This window comes from Penaeus vannamei, chromosome 9 (genome assembly GCF_042767895.1).
Source record: "Penaeus vannamei isolate JL-2024 chromosome 9, ASM4276789v1, whole genome shotgun sequence".
Lineage (NCBI taxonomy): Eukaryota > Metazoa > Arthropoda > Malacostraca > Decapoda > Penaeidae > Penaeus > Penaeus vannamei.
This window is the reverse complement of record NC_091557.1, coordinates 32,932,429-32,951,476: the sequence shown is the minus strand read 5'-3', so window position 1 is coordinate 32,951,476 and position 19,048 is coordinate 32,932,429. Positions and strand designations below refer to the sequence as shown.

The following is a 19,048-nucleotide window of genomic DNA, read 5'->3' as shown; positions in this document are numbered from 1 at the left end:
AGAGAGAGGGAGAGAGAGAGAGGAGATAGGAGAAAAGAAGAGAAGAAAGAGAGAGAGAAAGAGAGAGAGAGAGGAGAGAAGATAAGGGAAGAGAAGAGAAGAGAGAGAGAGAGAGAGAGAGAGAGAGAGAGAGAGAAGAGAAGAGAGGAGAGAGACAAAAGAGGAGAGAGAGAGAGAGAAGAGAGGAGAGAGAGAGAAGAGAGGAGAGAGAGAGAAAGAGAGGAGAGAGAGAAAGAGAGAAGAGAGAGAAAGAGAGGAGAGAGAGAAAAAGACAGAAAGGGGGGGAGGAGAGACAGAGGAGAAAGGAGAGAGAGAAAAGGGATAGGAAAAAAAGGAGAAAGCAGAGACAAAAAGAGAGGGAGGTGGAGAACGAAGAGAGCCAGAGCTAGTGACAGCGCCAGAATGAAATAGAGCAGGAAGAAAGACAATCCCCCCCCCCTCACCCGCCTCCCCCAACAGAGAACCTCCCCATCCTCCTACCCATCGCGACCTTCGTTACCGCACCCCCCTCCCCCTCCCCCCATGCAGCACCCCCACCGAAACAAACCTCGCATTTTCAGAAGCACAAACTCGCCTTGTTATCGTTCCCACTGACTCATCCTACCGCCTGTTCGTTAACTTACCTTCGTAGCAGCGCCCGCCTCGTCGCGCTCAACCACTCACTGTGAAACTAACAATATCGGCTCTATCTCACACACTCGAGGAGGTCGGCGTGTTAAAAAAAAGAAGAGAAAAAAAAGAGAAAAGAAATTCACCTGCATTATAAGTGGAGGAGGGAATACGACGTCTAATTTGCGTTGACTTCTAATAATGCCAAGAAAATTTATGTCTATTGGTAGTGTTACTAATGCCGATACAGCCGATACTGCTCTGTCACAAAAAGTTTATTGAGACTAATGTCCAAAATAATGGTGGCGATAGTGAGAGTGAATAATGGTGGCGATAGTGAGAGTGACAACAGTTAGGGTTATGACGAGGTATAAGACGGCGGTTATTCACTGGCTGGGTCGCTGTTAATGACGATGACGATATTTATGCCTTCAGCTCATGCGCCCGCCTTTACCCCCTTACCTGCCTTCTCTCTCCGTCCTTTCTTTCCCCGAATTCGTCTGAGCTGATGTGCTTTCATAATGGACCAGATAATGGTGATGACAGTGATGATGACTGATGATGATAATAGTGGTGGTGGTGGTGAATATGATAATAATGGATGATAATGGTGATAATGATCATACTCTTGACACCGATACTGATAATGACGACGATGACGATGCCTGTGACGACGACAACGAAGCGACACCCACCTGAGCTGGTCGATCTCGCGCATGATGTGTATGGGCGTCTCGGTGGCGTCGCGGTACAGCTGGACGAGCTCGGGCGGCCTCGACTCCTGGGTGAAGAGCTCTTGGCCGCTGGCTGGATCGCGGCTCCTGAAGTGCTCGCGCCTCTCGCTGAAGCTCCTCAGGTCGCCCTCGGCTGGAAAGGCAGATCGTCTCGGTAATTGGGAGGGCAAGGGGGGGGGTTATTTTCTATGTATTTGTTTGTTATTAATAAGCAGGATATTTTGGTGGCTGCGCTGTTAGTTTCGGGTTGAATGTATTTAGTCCCTTTTAATTATTAATAGAAGGCTATGGGTGTATCATCAACTAACAACCTGCGGTCATTAAGTGTCACCTAAATAATGCATCCTATCGGAGAATAAAAGAACAATTTCAACAATTATCTCATCATCAGTGTTAAAGCATGCACTAGCTTGCAGCACACCATCTGCATACATATACGCCCGCAAGCATCCATCCACCCACCCACCAACCCGCACACGCAAAAGCACGCACATATACGCCCGCACACGCACGCACAAACTTCCTCTCCAAACTAAAAATAATCACCGCAAGCAAAACGCATAGACACTACGAGCACATAGAGAAAAGTTTTGAGTATTTTTTTTTTCTTTTTTTCGCGTTCACACTAACAACCTTGAACACGAACACGAGTCACAACTTTGCTTCGCTTCCTCCTCGAGTCGCAGAAGAAGCAGGAGGAGGAGGAGGAAGAGAAGAAGGAGAAGGAGAAGAAGACCCAGCCAAGCCTGCGGCCCGTGCCACACTGGCCACTTGTGCTCCTCGAGGCTATAAGAGGAAGAGGAGGAGGAGGAGGAATGGAAGGAGGAGGAGGAGGAGGAGGAGGAGGAGGAATGAAAGGAGGAAGAGGAGGAGGAATGGAAGAAGGAGGAGGAGGAGGAGGAAGAGGAATGGAATGAGGAGGAGGAGGAAGAAGAGGAGGAGTAGGAGGAGAAGGAGGAGGACGACGACAGAAGAGAAGGAACAAGAGGAAGAGGGGAAAAAGAGAAGCTAGTAGAAAAAAAGTGCAACATTATGAGAGAAGGTAGAGCAGACAAAAACAAGGAGAGGGGAAATGGTAGTATGTGGAGAAAAGGTACAGCAGTGGAGGAGTGACAAAGGAGGAGAGCGGTAAAGAAGGAAAAGGGGAGGGGAGAGAGGTAGAGAAGGAGAGGGGAGAGAGGTAGAGGAGAGGGAGAGGGGAGAGAGGTAGAGAAGGAGAAGGGGGAGAGGTAGAGAAGGAGAGGGAGAGGGGGGGCTGCAAGAGGCACGATCTGGAAGCCCCGCGTGATCCCCTTCTCTCTCATCCTTCTCCCTCTCTACCTGGCCGATGCCGCCGCCGCCGTCATTATACATGTAATATAATCCTTAATTCTCTGTGCCCATACCTCGTTCGCTCTCTCTCTCTCTCTCTCTCTCTCTCTCTCTCTCTCTCTCTCTCTCTCTCTCTCTCTCTCTCTCTCTCTCTCTCTCTCTCTCTCTCTCTCTCTCTGTGTGCGTGTGCGTGTGTGTGTATCCATCCACCCATCCCTCTCTCAATCTATCTACCTGTTCACAGTTCACGCTCCTATATTCATACAATGGTATAAAATACAAATAAAGCGCTGCTAGACATCCCCAAACACAGCAAACAACGTGAACAAAACAGGCAAACACGCAACACACCAAATATTACAAACAAGACAAAAGAATAAAAAATTAAATGTCGCAGCGCTATCGACATATCACTTACCCTAATCACAATCCTATATCGGTATCCCTCCCCATACCCTCCAATCCCCCTCCCGCCCCAGAACCCCTAGGCGGCAGGATCACAAGATAACGATCACAGGAAACTTAATCTTCATCGTCACCACACCTTTCATTAGCACCTTACACGGCCAGAGGACGGGTGACACGGGGAGGGGGAACTGGGTAGGGGGTGTGGGAGGGGAACTGGGCAGGGAATTTGGAGGGGCAGAGGCAAAGGGTAGGGGAATGGCAGGGATAGAGGCAGACACAGAATAAATGTTGGCTTTGGGAATAGGTGAAGATGGGTTATATGGGGGACTGGGAAGTGGAGGACACATAGGGTATGGATAGGGGAGAGAATGGGAGGCGTGGCATCGGGTGAAGGTAGAGGAATTGTAATGAGGGAGAGGGGCATGGAAGAGTGGGCGAAGGGAAGAAGGGGAGAATGGCTACTTTAGAATACGTAGAGACGGAAGAGGAGGGGAGCGGAGGGAAGCGGGCAGTTAATGCGGTGAGGGCATCGTGATAAAGCCGAGGAAGTTAAAAGATAACAGAGATAAGTTTCGAGTAGACTGATTACGCTCGGTTCCCCATTTCAGATTTCTCTACCCAATTTTGATGATTCAAATATGCATTTCGAAATTGCATTCGCATATCGTGTTTTATTCAAGACACTAGACTGCTACTGCAAAATACATAACTATACGCATAATATATCTTAACAAAATGTGCAAGCTATAATAGCATCAAAGAAAAAAGTAAATGTACTTTTGTCAAGTGAGTAACTATAATGACATATAAAAACAAAAAAGGTGTGAAGAAAGTAATTTTAAGTCATATTCTAGCTAAATAACCTGGAAACCAATAGCAAATCTGAAAATTTAAAGTTCGATTTTGAATTCATCTCTAACATTCTGAATGCAGCTGCCAATACTACTAACAGTAACAATGATAACAAAAGTAGTGGTAGTATCAGTAATATTAGTTCCAATAGTAATTAGCTGCCTCATATCATAATAAACCGGAGGCTGAGCGCCAACAGTACTATAATATTATAGTACTATGATGCACTATAATATAGAATCCCCCTTAAAAATCGTTTTCTTTGAGAGAGATACACACATACAGAAAACGTTTCAGATTGGCGGGGAGTCTTTCATATACTACAGTATACCGAGAGAATTCCTGCAGTTCAGAGTACAAATTATCTTATGAAGAAATACTGGATGAATGATACTACATAAAATACCAAGAATATATCATTACTACCAATAATGAACTAACTTTCCTTTTCTCGACAACATTCATGAATCCCAATAAAGAAAAAAAGAATCCGGGTGCCATCTGCAGTTAAAAATATTGATAAATGTAAACAAAAATATTTAACGGTCATCATAACCTGCATCAGCATCAAGGAATGTACATGTAAAGAAAGCTGCACATAACTTTTTTCTGGAGGAAAAAAATCTTTAAGAGCAATCGGAAATATCTTTTTTAATACCGAATATATATTCTCAAAAATGTCAGATACGACTTCCCCAATTACTCACCTAAACGAAATTCGTGCACAATATGATTCTATTTTCCATTCATACATAATCTCCATTAATCTCGTTAAAATGACAATGCAAAGGATTATACGCCCAGTAATAGCCACCAATAGTTCCGTTCACGAGGCAATATCAACACCGTGAATATAACCAACTTTAATCGTGGGATTTCGTTAAATCGCATCCCAGTAACCATTAGTAATATATATTTATATATATATTCAAGAACAGCGAAGCCGCTTTTATTCGACATTAATAAAACACCGACGCAACGGTTGTAGCGTCTCATAAAATAATATATTTTCTCAGTGAAGCACTTCTCGCAGTAAGATAATATGGTAATGTGAACGTTATTACTTAACCTATTCTAATTTGGTCATTAAACCTCTTTTACCTTTATTTATCAGCATATTACTTTATTTACCTAACTTCACATTTCCTAATCTCCTCGGCTATACAAGGTCCAAAATCAAATGAAAGAATAAAAATCGTACGTAGATTGATTACGGGGGTCGGGGGCAGACTGGGGCCAGGCGGTAGGGGTATGGGAGGGAAGAAGGGGAGTGGAAAGGGGAGTATCAGGGACTGGGGAGTGGGGCATGGGCACGGGGTGGAGGTGTGGGAAGGGCGCATGGGAGGGGGCGCGAAAATGGGGAAGTGGATCCCGATGAACGCTTACTCCCAAGGCAATCTCTCCGAGCCTTCTCCATAGGGCCGGGATGAGAGCTCAGATTAGGTCCCAATTTATGGCGTTTCATCCGCCATCGCACCCACTAAAAGCCTCAAGAGTTCAGTTACGTTTTTCGTACCCGTTCTCTCTTCATGCCCCCCCCCCTCCTCATCCCCGTAGTAGAACCCCCACTGCTCTCCCCTACGATCCTTTCCTCCCCATCCCCGACCCCCTTCTCTACAAACCTCCTCCCCTCTACATCTCCCCCCCCCCATCCACGCCCGATATCAAATTGACGCCAAGACAGTACATTTTGCTCGAATAGGCTTGTCCTGCGTCTTGTGTGGCAAATCGTTCCTTGACATTTTCTAAGATTCACTTCTGCGGGAAAAAAATGTTTAAGATATTACAATATTCTGACTTTACGTCCAATAACAAACATGAATCTTTTTTTCTCACAATATCGTTTTTAGGTATATGGATATGATGCACACAATACAGTTTTCAAGTTTATAATAATACTGCCCTTAAGAACCCATCCACCACAAAAACGTTAAAATAATAATAAAAAAAAAAAAATCTAATCTTAGTGTCCCGACGTTAGGGACCCAAGGTGTCACAGTGTCACGGTCACATGACAACCTTCCTGTGAGACGCCGTGTTCAATCACTACCAGCTGTCACCTTCAGGACTTCCGTCAATAACACGAGAATTCTGTGCGAAGTAAAAGGTGTAATAATTGAAAAAGAAAAAGAAATATGTATGTATATATACTTAAATATATAAATATATATATAAATATAAATATAAATATGAATATATATATATATAATATAATATATATATATAATATATAATGTATAATATATAATATTTAATATATATAATATATATATATATAAATATATATATATATATATATATATATAAATATAAATATATATACATATATATATATATATATATATATATATATATATATATATATATATATATATATATATACATATGTGTGTGTGTGTGTGTGTATATATGTATATATGTATATATGTATATATGTATATATGTATATATGTATATATGTATATATATATATATATATACATATATATATATATATATATATACATATATATATATATATATATATATATATATATATATATATATATATATATATATATATATATATATATATATATATAGCAAATGGGACTGTAGATAGCGTGTATGATGTGAGTGGGGGAAATCTGTTCGACATGCGGGTGGTCTAAAACGCTATTCGTCAATTTTTCTATTTCTTCCTTTTGAATATTTTTCGTTCGCACATACATCGTTGAGCGTGCAAATCGAGAACATGAAGACATGCACCACCCCACCAACGCACCGAAAGCACGATGACACCAGTTTTTCCTTCCCCGACATCTGCTATCGCCACATTTATCGACAGTCTCGCGCAGAAGGTCGATCGGGGGGAGGATTACCTTACAACGGCCGCCAACCCCACTAACCCCTCCCTTTTTACCCCCCCTCACCCCACCCTCTACTACCTTTGAGGTCGTAATTTTACGTAGTTCTAAGCAAGGTCTATATAAGTACTTACTTATATAGACTTTGGTTCTAAGAGCGTGGATGGGGCAGGAAAGACGCGTAAAATTCACGAAGGGCTGGGAAGGGACCGGATAGGAAGGGAGGAGAAGGGTAAAAGAAAAGATAAGAAGGAAGACTCCTGCGCTCCGGGTGGGCCTGATCCGGGAAGGATTCTGCGGGAGAAGGAAAAATGTTCCATCACCAGTACCATCATCAGACACAGGCCACAGCACAGGCTACATGGGGTGTGTGAACAGGGGTGGGTTTGTGGTCGCGGGGTTGCACAGACGGCAAGGGACGATTTTTCGCTACGTTCTACAACAAAAGGGGGCGTGCCATCCCTACACTGGGCTAGAGCAGGAGGCGAGGTGTGGGCTGGAGCAGAGCACAGGGTGGGCTACGTGTGAAGATGGCTACATGCAAGGTGGGCTCGAGCGGGTGGTCCAAAGGGATGGAGGGGGTGCTGTAGTCGCTGGGGGGAAAGGTGGGTAGGGGAAGGGGGGAAAGGTGGGTAGGGGGAGGGGGGAAGGTGGGTAGGGGGAGGGAGAGAGAGAGCACCCCACGCCTGCCCTGGGGACTCCTGGGTCAAGTTACCTACAACAATCCATGCTCTTCCAGGTCGAGTGTCGGGGTCTTCTCCCCCTCCTTCCCCCTCTACCTAACCCTTCCTGATTGTCTATTGTTGTGAAGCAGGAATTCTCTTCCCTTCCTTCCCCCTCTTTCGTCTCCTTTCCTTTCCATTGCGTCCCTTCCTCTCCTTCTCTCTTTTCTGTTCTCTTGGTTCCCTTCCATCTCCTATCATTCCTTCGTTTCCCTTTCCTCTCCCTTCCTTTCCCTTTCTCTCTCCTCCCCTCCCTTCACTTCTATTTTTTCCTTTCCTATCCTTCCATTCCCTTCTACCTCCCTTGCCTTCTCCTTCGTCCCTCCTTCCTCTACTTTTCCCTTCCCTTCCTCCGCCTCCCTACACACTTGATCAAGCTGAAATCATTGGGTGAAACATGATTAAAGACAGTCATCACTCCGCTCTAAACATACATATATTTGTAAGAATTATTTCCCGCTCATTCTTATCCTTCCCATGCCCATGCTTTCTCTCTTTCTTTCTATTTTCTTCTCTGTCTCTGCCTCTGTCTCGGTGTCACTCTCACTGACTCACTGACTCTCTCACTCTCTCACTCTTCCCCTCTCTCGCTCTTTAATTCTTTCTTTCTTTCTCTCTCGTTTTCTTCCTTGCGCACTCTTTCTTGTCCTCTTTCTCACTTCAACTCTTTAACTCGAAATTCAAAACTCTCTTGCTCTTGCTCTCAAGCATACGCACACGCGCGCGAATAGACGTACCCGCGAACAAACACACAAACAAACACGCAAGCACATGTACACAGCCCTCCCACTAAGGCAGTGTGTACAGTCAGGCAGACAGGTGTGTGCACAGGATGGTCAACACACGTGCAGGTACACAGCTCCCCCCTCGGACACACGCACGCACGCCGGCTGTGAGTGAAATACTTGGATAATTCATGTCGATCTTTTCTTCCGCGTCTCTGCAGCCACGAGATGTACCCATCATTAACATACGCTCGTGAAAGTGCGCTCTTTCAACCTCTTGCTCTTTCTATCTTCGTTTTTTTTTCTTCTTTTCTTTTCTCATTTTTTGGTATCACATTGTATATACACAAACATTTCTTCTTTCTTTTCTCCAGTCTGTATGTATATATTTATCTATCCCCGTCTCTATTCCCCCGTTTTCTTTCTATTTTTGATTTTTTTCATTTTCTTTTCTCCTTTGTTTGCTCTCACATTATATATACAAACATTTATTCTTTCTCCTCCAGTCTGTATGTATGCATTTATCTATCCCTGTCTCTATTCCCCCCTTTTCTTACTCTATTCGTTTTTTTCTTTTCTTTTCTCCTCCTTTTTTACTCTCACATTATATATACAAACATTTGTTCTTTCTCTTCTCCAGCCTGTATGTATGTATCTATCTATCCGCGTCTCTATTCCCCACCTTTTCCCTCTCTCTCATCACTCCCTCACTTCCTCCCACTCCCTCCCCCCTTTTTCCCTATTCTATTTTCCTTCTCCATTTTAATTTTCCTTCTCTCTTTTTCTCACGCCTTCTCCTTCCCCTTCCTTTCCCTTTTCCCTTCTCTTTCCCCTTACCTCTCCCTTTCACTTTCCCTTGCCTTTCGCTTTCCCTTTCCCTTTCTCCCTCCCATTATCTCTTACTCTCATTCACCAGCGCCACCGAGTTTTTTTTTTCCTTTTTCTTATTTTTATATTTCCTCCTTCCATTTTTTCTCCTTCCTTCCTTGTATGACCTTATCTACATTCATTTCTGCTTCATCTTATTCTCTACAGATGTGCATTAGGACGCCTTTCGATGCTCCTTTTGACACGCCACCGGAACTGTCATTACCGGCCTGCATAGATATGACAACCAGTCAAAGGCAACCCCCCCCCACTTCCCTTCCCTCCCCGACCCCTCTTCCTCTCTACCTCATCTTTGTCATTCTTTCCCTCACTCATTTTTTTCGCGTCGAAAATTTCCCTTTCTCCTTTCTTATCAAGTACATCTCTCTTTCTCTCTACCCTTCTCCTTCCTTTACTCTTGCGTTGGGCTTCTCTTCTCCTTATCATGTAAATCTTCCTTTCCCCTTACCTCTTTCCCTTCATTTTATCTTAACTTCACTCTTACGTCGAGTTTCTTACTTTCCCTCTGAATCGTTTCCTCTTTTCCTTCTCAACTGTTTCCCTTTCTTGCATTACGCATATCCCTTTCCCTTCCCTATCAATCTACCCCTTTTCGTTCTCTTTCCTTCATCCTCAAATGATGTATCTCCCACTTCCTCACTTTCTCCTCCCTTAATCCGTACTTACACATCTCCCTTTCCCCTTAAATCTACTTCCTGTGAGCTGTGTCGTGCAACGGTTAGTGTTCTCGTCTAGCAATCTTGCTGACCTGCCAGTGGATGGAAACCCCGGCCATTCCTTGCACACAGGGGGAGATTTAGAAGCAGAATAAAACAGATAGCATGTCACAGCAAAGAATATCCAATGTAACAAATGGAATTAAAACAAAATCCTGCATCTCTCCCCCTCCCTCTTTCCCCTCACCCCCTCGTATTGATCCATCGACTCAACACTCGCTCGAAAAAAGTACTTTCACTCAATAGTCCCTGGGATGAAAGGCAGCGAAATACAAGAGATACGTGCAGAAGTGTTGGTCAGAAGGCAAGGGGAGGGGATGGGAGAAGGTAGAGGGGAGTGGGGGAGTGAAGGAGAAGGGAGAGAGGTGGCAAAGGGAAAGGGATTGAGAAGGGAAGAAATAGAAGGAGGAAAGAGGATGAGAGGGAAAAGCGTGGAGAGTAAAGAGATGAAGAGAGGAAGTGAGGAAACGAGGGGCGGGAAGAGGAGAGAGGAGATGGGAGGGGAGAGAAAGGGACGAGAAGGAAAAAGTGAAAAAGAGTGGGGAAAGAAGTGGGGAGGAGAGATGAGAAAAAGGGAGGATAGGGTAGGAGCGCGGAGGAGAGGATAGAAGTGAAAAGAAAAGGGAGAAGCTGGTCTAGTTAAAAAAAAAAAGACTTGACCTAGACTAGACAAATGGAGAAAACTTGAAAAATACAGAGAACAGGGAAGAACGAACCTGAGAAAGATGCAAAGAGAGAATGGAAGGGAAAGGAAGACCCGGAGTAACGAAGGAAAAGAAAGATTTAGGCAGAACACCGAGATCCCTCCAGGCAGACGAATGGGCGACGTGATTCTTAACCCTTCAAAGACGCCATTCGAGTTTATTATTCTGATAAACCGAATGAGGCAAGAAAGTTCACCAATCTCGGAAGCCGTTCTAATGATTCCGGGAAACAAGTCGGTGTAGCAGAACAAATAACACACATGGAAACCTCGGAATGAAAACACGAAATAAATGCGGGGAAAGGGAGAAAGGGCGAGAGAGATGAGTCGAAGTGTGACGATGGGGAGGGGGGGGAAGGAGGAGGAGGGACAGGAGGAGGAACAGGTGGCACCGAAGGAGGAGAAAGAGGAAGAAATGGTAAAGCAAATGCAAAGGGAATAGGTAGAGGAGAAGGAAGAAGGGAAGGAACACGAAGAATTGCAGAAGACAGAGGAAGATGCGAAGGAAAATGGGGATGACAGGGAGTAGGATAGGAGGAGGAGGCAGAGAATGAGAAGCAGTAAAAATAAAAGGAGAAGAAAGAAAAAGAGGAGGAGAAGATAGGGGTCTGAGCAGCAGCTGGACCAGAGGGAACTGGAGACGAAGATGGCAACCTGCAGACGGGTTCCTCCACACAAACAATCCGAGGATGATTGGGCAAGCAGAGGCTAAGGAACAGGTCGCGGCAGGTGCGCTGAAGAGGGAGTGGGGAGTGGAGTGTGGAGTGTGGGGAGTGGGGTGTGGGGAGTGGGAAGAGATTATACATCAGCAGTTGAAGGGGGGGGGCGATGCAGTGCATGGAAAAAAGAACCTAATCGTGAATAGTTCAGCAAATTATCATGTAGCCAAATGGACGGATATATAAATACATTAGAATCTACCACAAAGTTTGGCGAACACTGGAACCAGAGGAGAATCGGGAAAATTGACAGGGGAAGGACATGAAAGGAAGACGGGAAGGAACAGATAGGATAAAAAAAGTTAAGCAGCGGACAAAAGAGAGGAAGGGGAAGGACACGGGCGAAAGAGGAAGAGAGAGAACACCGAGAAGACGCTGCGGGTTTTACTAAGGCACGCAAGAAATGGAGAGAAGACGTGGATAAAGATGGAACAAGGGGAACTGAGAGTGTCAAAGGTGAAGGTGAAGTGGTGATGAAGAAAGAAACGAGACGCTCGAGAAAAAGGAACGAATGAGATATGAAAGGCGGGCGTTGGCGAGAAATCAACCAAGGAGAAAAACGAGGAAAATATAAGCGAAGACGCACGCATGCACACAGTCACACGCACAAACATATGCATACACACACACATGCGCGGAAAATATAAGCAAAGACGCACGCACGCACGCAAACACACACACACACACACACACACACACACACACACACACACACACACACACACACACACACACACACATAAAGTCATATAAATAAAATAACACTCCGAAGGAAAAATAGAGCAAGATAACATGATATTAGGTTTACTAAAGAAGGAAATACGGAACAAGTAGTGATAACAGGAGGAGTGGATAATGGATGGAAGATGAAATGATTACATATACAATGGAATAAAAAAAATAAAAAGTTGATATAGTGTGAAAAAATATGAAATGAAAGATACAGGCGCAAGAAAAGTGGAAATACAAGTAATAAAAGAATAAGATAAAAGAGAAGTGGCCCAAGAACGAATAAAAGTGAAAGGAAAGGAGGGGAAGAGGACATAAAATACGAAATTATTGCGAAGAAAGTTGTAAAATCTGATGAAAGAGGAGAAGGCATAGGCGAAGTGACGACCATGTATACGAAGAGAAAACGAAAATCGCTCACAAAGACCACGACCTTTTAATGACACTCATGACCTTTTGAGAAAACCCCTGCGACTTCGGCTCCGCAAAGAAATGCTGACGAATAGGACTGAGCGACGACTGTGCATTCAAATATTTTGATCCCCCCCCCCCCTCTCTCTCTCTCTCTCTCTCTCTCTCTCTCTCTCTCTCTCTCTCTCTCTCTCTCTCTCTCTACTCTCTCTCTCTCTCTCTCTCTCTCTGTCTGTCTGTCTGTCTGTCTGTCTGTCTGTCTGTCTGTCTGTCTGTCTGTCTGTCTGTCTGTCTGTCTGTCTCTGTCTCGCTCGCTCTCTGTCTCGTTCATGCTCTCGTTCACGCTCTCACTCTCACTCTCGCTTTCACTCTCTCTTTGTCTCTCTGTCTCTCGCTCACTTACTCACTCACTCACTCACTCACTCACTCACTCACTCACTCACTCTCACTAAATTCCATAACCGAAGGATTCTATTTATACAAAAAATGCATCAAAGGATTTCTCTGTTTTCTAACAAGAAGCTGTTGCAAACGCTACACCCACAAAAAAACTTGTGGGTGTGACTTATCTCCCACGACTGCAATCGCAAAAAAATCCACAACAAAAATCTGGATTGAGCAAAAAAATCAGATGAATTATATGACCAGTTATTCAGATGTTTACTTTCATTTTTTTTTCTACGTCCTGCGTCCTGCTAAGCAGAGAAGAAAGAGAGAAAGAGAAAGATACCTCGGCAGGTAAGCAAATGAAACAAAGGCAAACAAGGCGTAACAAAGACGAAATAATAAAAGAGGAGAGAGGATCCAGGGAGATAAAGGGCGGAAAACAAGCTGCAGGCGAAGCGGGGGGGGGGGGTGCGAGGCGCAGATTGAGACGAGGCGGAGGGGAAGGGGGAGGGAAGCAGGAGGAAGAAGAAAGACGGTAGATGGAGGAAACGGAGAAAAGGGAGGAAGGGGAGAAGACGAAGTGAAGGGGAAAGGCGAAGAGGTAGAGGAGGAAGAGGAAGATGAGAAGGGAAGGAAGAAGTGGAGTCTGAAGGGTGAAGAAAAGGAAAAGAAGAAAGACGGTGAGAGGAGGCACAGGAGGAAAAGGAGAAGGATGAGAGTGAGAGGAGGCAGAGGACGAAAAGGAGAAAGATGAGGGGAGGGGAGCGTGGAGAGTGTGGGGTGAGGAAGCGTTAAGAGGAAAGGAAGGAAAAAGAAAGAGGAGCGGGGAAGGAGGAAAAATATAAAAATGACAACGAACGAACGTGGGCGGCAACAAATGAGATACTCAGAGCAAGAGGAATGAAAGGATACAAGAAGAGCAAGGAAGCAGGAAAGGATAGAGATAGAGGAACCCACGCGAGGTTCAAAAGAAAGAGAGAAAGGAAAGAAGCCAGACAGAAGAGAAGAGAGAGTAGAGAGGGGAAACGGGAGGAAGCGCCATATGAGGGGCGAGGGGGACAAGGAAAAGAGGGGAGAGATGGGGGGCGGGGGAGGGGAGGAGGGAGAGAGATGGGGGGCGGGGGAGGGAAGAGGGAGAGAGATGGGGGGGCGGGGGGAGGGGAGAGGAGAGAGAGATGGGGGGGCGGGGGAAGGGAAGAGGGAGAGAGAGATGGGAGGTGGGAGGAGGGGGGAGAGGGGGAGACGGATACGTTAACGGCCGCGCGTGCTTACCTAACTGTCAACATCCCAAGCACGTGGCCAATCGTGAACACGTGGTGATGACGATGCTCTAAAGAGGGGGCGGATGAAGAGGAAGAAGAGGAGGGGAAGAGGAAGTGGAGGAGTGACAAGTTGTTCAACATAATGGAAACATTCATGGAGGAGAAAAGAAAGGTAAGGGAAAAAATAGATAGAAAATGTTCATGAGTGTGGAGTAGAAAGATGGGGGAACTAAAAAGAGTAGGGGATAAGATCTTAAAAGAAAACAGAGAAAAGCGATAAATATAACGATAAAGACAAAAAAATAGATAGTTATATACATCGACAGATAGAGAAGGAGAGATTCTACCAATGTTTAGAAGCGAGTAAAGCGACAGAATTCTTTTCAATGAACTGTTTGTATTTGATAGAGAATGTATATCTCCCACTGCATACATCTTTGGTTACTTTTGTAAACTGTTATCACGATCCTTCCCCTTCAGAACTTTCGAGCAATCCAGGTGTTTTTTGTGACAAAAATAAAAAAAAAACAAATGTTGAGAACAAAAGGCATCGGCACAAATCCATTATGCATTGTGACGTCATCGGCCAAATCGAAACTTGGGCTCTAATTCCCTTTGTTTGTTTCATGTTAATCAACGATTTTCTCTCTCTCTCTCTCTCTCTCTCTCTCTCTCTCTCTCTCTCTCTCTCTCTCTCTCTCTCTCTCTCTCTCTCCATCTACATCTCTCTCTCTCTCCCTCTCTTTCCCTCTCCCTCCCTCTCCCTCCCTCCCTCTCCCTCCCCCTTTCTCTCCCTCTCCCCCTCCTCCTCCCTCTCTCTCCCCCTCTCTCTCCCTCCCCCTCTCTCTCCCTCTCTCTCCCTCTCTCTCCCTCTCTCTCCCTCTCTCTTCGTTCACTGAATTTTGCAACCTATGTTTGAGTTAAAAGAAATCCACCAAAAGCACATGGAGAGTTCTATCTACTATTACCTTCCTTACGTAGGACACATGACTCACTCAGTCAGCGGGCCTACCCTTGGCCCAGCTATTCCTTGACTGCACATCACTCACTCGCCAACATCCATCACGCCCGAAGCTAACCCGCTCCCTCACCAACCCACGCCTTTGGTCCTACAAACAAACACAAAGAGGAAGACTCCCAACTCCTGTCAACAATCCGTCTTTTTCCAACCACAACGCAAACCTCATTTCTCAACCCCACAATATCCGCAACAGGATTCCCACGCCCGTGTCCTTTCCTCTTTCCCTCCCCTCCTTCACTCCCTCCCCCCTCCGCCACCTCCTTCCTACATCCCTCCCTCCCTCCTTCCTTCCACTCCCTTTACCCCCTCCTCCCCCCTTACTGGAAGGAATGAGAAAGGGAAGGGTTGGGGGGGGTGACATCATGACCTCACGACTCCTTCCACGAAACTTGCGTAAAAATGCGACATCCTTGAACCGTTAAAACTCCTACACTCACATCCTGTCTGCATCTGTCTCCGCCGACACGTTATTGCAGAATCAACACTGCAACATCGTTTTCCACTAAAGCTCAAGTGTTAGGCATGTCTTCGCCTCTCCCTCCCCTCGTCTCCTCCTGTCCCCTCTCTCTCCCTCCTCTTTCTTTTCCCTTTCCATTTTCATTCCAACTTTCCCGCTCTTCCTCTTCCTGCCCTCTTTCTCTTCATCTTCTATCCGTTCTATCCCTTCTCTTCCTCTTCCCTCCCCTCTTCCCAAAGACACAGTAGCCACAAATAAGCCTCCGTGTTTATTTTCATGAGCCGCCTTGGCGCTGCCTCCATGACGAGCAGGACGTCGCGTACTCATTCGAAGACAAGAGAGGGAAAAGGAAAAAGCAGAAGAAGAAAAAGGAAAAGGAAGGAAAAAGAGAGGAAAAAAGGAAAAGGAAAAGGAAAAAGAAAAAGAGAGGAAAAAAGAGGAAAAAGAAGGAAAAAGGAAAGAAAAAGAAAAAAACGGAAAAGGAAGAAGAAAGGAAAAAGCAGAGAAAAAGGAAGGAAGGAAAAAAGGGAAAAAAGGAAGGAAGAAAGAGAAAAGGAAAAAAAGGAAAAGAAACGCAGAAAAGGAAAGAAAAAGAAGAAGAAGAAAAAAAGAAAAAAAGAAGAAAGAAAAAGAAGGAAAGAAGAAGAAGAAGAAAGAGAAAAAGGCAGAAAGAAGAAGAAAGAGGAAACGAGAACAAGAGAAAAAAAGGAAAAGGAAAAGAAAGAAAAAGAAAAAGGAAGAAGAAAAAAGGAAAAGAGGAAAAAGAAGGAAGAGGGAAAAAGGAAAAGGAAAAAGGAAGAAGAAGAGAGAGGAAAGAAGGAAAAGGAAAAAGGAAGGAAAGAAGAAGAGGGAAAAAGGAAAAGGAAAAGGAAGAAGAGAAAAGGAAAAAGGGGAAAAGTAAGAAAAGAGGAAAGAAAGAAAAAGGAAAAGGAAGAGAAGAGAGGAAAGGAAAAGGAAGGAAAAGGAAGAGGAAGGAAAAGGAAAAGGAGAAAGAGAGGAAGAAGGAGAAGGAAAAAAGAAAAGAAAAGGAAAAAGAGGAAAAGGAAGAAGAAAGAAGGAAAAAGAAGGAAAAGAAAGAAAGAAAAAGAAAGAAGAAAGAGGAAGGAGGAAGGAGGAGGGAAGGAGGAAAGGGAAGGAAAAGGAGGAGGGAAAGGAAAGGAAAGGAAGGAAGGAAAGGAAAGGAGAAGGAAGGAAAGGAAGGAGGAAGGAAAGGAAAGGGAAAGGAAGGAAAAGGAAGGAAGAGAGGAAAGGAAAGGAAGGAAAGGAAAAACAGGAAAGGAAAGAGGAAAAGGAAAAGGAGAAAAGAGGAAGGGAAGGAAGGAAGGAAAGGAAGGAAGGAGAAAGGAAAAGGAAAAGGAGAGGGAAGACAAGAGAGGAAAAGGAAAGGAGGAAAAGGGAGAGAGAGGAAGGAAGGAAAGGAAGGAAGGAAAGGAAAAGAAGGAAAAGGAAGGAAAGGAAGGAAGGAAGGAGAAGGGAAAACAGGGAAGGGAAGGAAGGAGGAGAGGGGAAGGAAGGGAGGCAAGGGGGAAGGGGAAAGGAAGGAGAAAGGAGGAAGGAAGGGAAGGAAAGGAGGCAAGAGACAGGGGAAGGGAAGGAAGGAAGGGGAAGGAACAAGGGAAGGAAGGAAGGAAGGAAGGGGAAAAGACAAGAAGAAGGGAGAGGGAGGAAGGAAAAGTGGAAGGAGGGAAGAGGAAAAGGAAGGAAGGAGGAGAGGGGGGAAGGAGGCAAGGGGGGAAGGGAAGGAAGGAGGAGAGGGGGGAAGGAGGCAAGGGGGAAGGGAAGGAAGGAGGAGAGGGGGGAAGGAAGGAGGGGAGGGAGGGAGGCGAGGGGGAAGGAGGAGGGAGAAAGCAGAGGGAGAAGGTGAGGGGGGAGGAGGCGAAGGGGGAGAGAAAGGAGGCGAAGGGAAGGGGAGGAAAGGCTGCGAGGGTGGGGTTGATGTTGGGGTTCAAGTTAGGGTCGGGGTACAGTAGGTATCGGGGTAGAAATTAGAGGTAGGTGAATTTCCCACTTTTTGCCTTTGAAAAAATAGACGGAAATATCAAGCAACCGTTTCCTAAAACAAACATGCCCAATAAATAACGGAACTAATAATAATAATTATACAAGTTTCCCTCCGACGCACCGCTTTGGTCTTGAGAACGTTGAACGACTTAGGTTTTCTGAGGACTCCCGTCTCAAGAGGATGTGGCTTTTGACTGCCGGATCGCGAGGGCGCATTGTGGTCTTTGAATGCTGCATGAGGAGCCTCTTGACTGCAGCTCGACGCCGACGATGTCAACAAAGGAATGAACAAAGAACTGACAAGACACCAATTATCAAGGGATCACACTAATATCAGTGTCTGCCAATTTCGAAAATTTCCAAGATCTTTCAGGAAATGGAAATAAATACAAGTTAAATTGGACCTGACATCCCTCGTCTATAAATGCTCCCAAGCATGAAGATTCTACGCATAAAAGAGAAATAAAAACAGCAGCAAATAATCACAGCATTTTACCAAAACCGAATCTGCTGCAAAATGCTTTCACCATAAACTTCCGCAATCCGAAAATGACGCTAACTTCACTGGCCACCATTATTGGTCTTGCGAGAAAAATCACAAAGTACTTTCCAGCAACGATTTTCACTTTTCATCTGTTAAGTCAATAAACTAATTCCAGTTCCAGTTTTAACTCGGCGATAAAATTTCAAATGTACTATATTGGCCCGAAGTTAGTAATTAAGTTAATAGAACTAATCGTGAAATTATCTCTGGTTCCAGTTTCTAAAATTCCAGATTCCGGATTCAGTGTCGGAAAAAAACATCCCTTCATCATTCTTTCTCTCTCCGTCTGTTTCTGTGTCTGTGCGTGCATGTATATTTCTATGCTTTGCGACGGTGCGTGCATATGCGTATGCGTGTGCGTATGGATGCGTGTCACATCCAAAAGATTACCTAACCCATGGAAGCCAGTAATTTTCCCCTCTTCCATCACACAGGGATTACGCAGCGTATACCCCCCCCCCAGACCTCCCCCAGGCATTTCGGCCACGAATGAAAAATCCCGTTGCCATAACCTGATTCCTTTCCTTCTAGCTCTTCCTTCTTGCAGATGCGAAATTCGTTATCCTGCGAGACTCCTTCATCGCAGAGGTGACGCGCCGAAGGGCCTGGTGAGGAGTCAGGGAGAACCATTAACGTAATGAATTGGGAACGAAACTCTCGGCGGGTGTACTAAGAAGGAATTCTAACGTTTTCTGTATTCTGTCTGTTCATCTGTTTTTCTGCCTGTTTCTCTCATGCTCACACAATCACTCGCACACACACACACAAACACACCCACTCTCTCTCACACACTCACTCTCTCACTCTCGCTCTGTCTGGCTGCCTCGCTGTCTGTCTGTCTGTCTGTCTGTCTGTCTGTCTGTCTGTCTGTCTGTCTCTATCTATCTATCTATCTATATATATATATATTTATTTATTTATTTATATATCACTCAGTTTCTAGATTACTAAGTAACCATAAAAAATAAAAATAATGAAAATTAGGACACTTGCTAACCTCGTT

At 44.9% G+C, this 19,048-nt stretch overlaps 1 protein-coding gene across 4 annotated transcripts in view; it reads right to left on the bottom strand.

The window, feature by feature from the left end:
- Positions 1 to 19,048, bottom strand: part of LOC113817708 (uncharacterized) — a 303,937-nt gene that overhangs the window by 94,114 nt on the left and 190,775 nt on the right. For all 4 annotated transcript variants that reach the window (XM_070125592.1, XM_070125593.1, XM_070125594.1 and 1 more), the window contains exon 2: positions 1,305 to 1,476. In XM_070125592.1, coding sequence (XP_069981693.1) covers positions 1,305 to 1,476 — 172 coding nt within the window. The remainder of the gene's footprint in view (positions 1 to 1,304; positions 1,477 to 19,048) is intronic.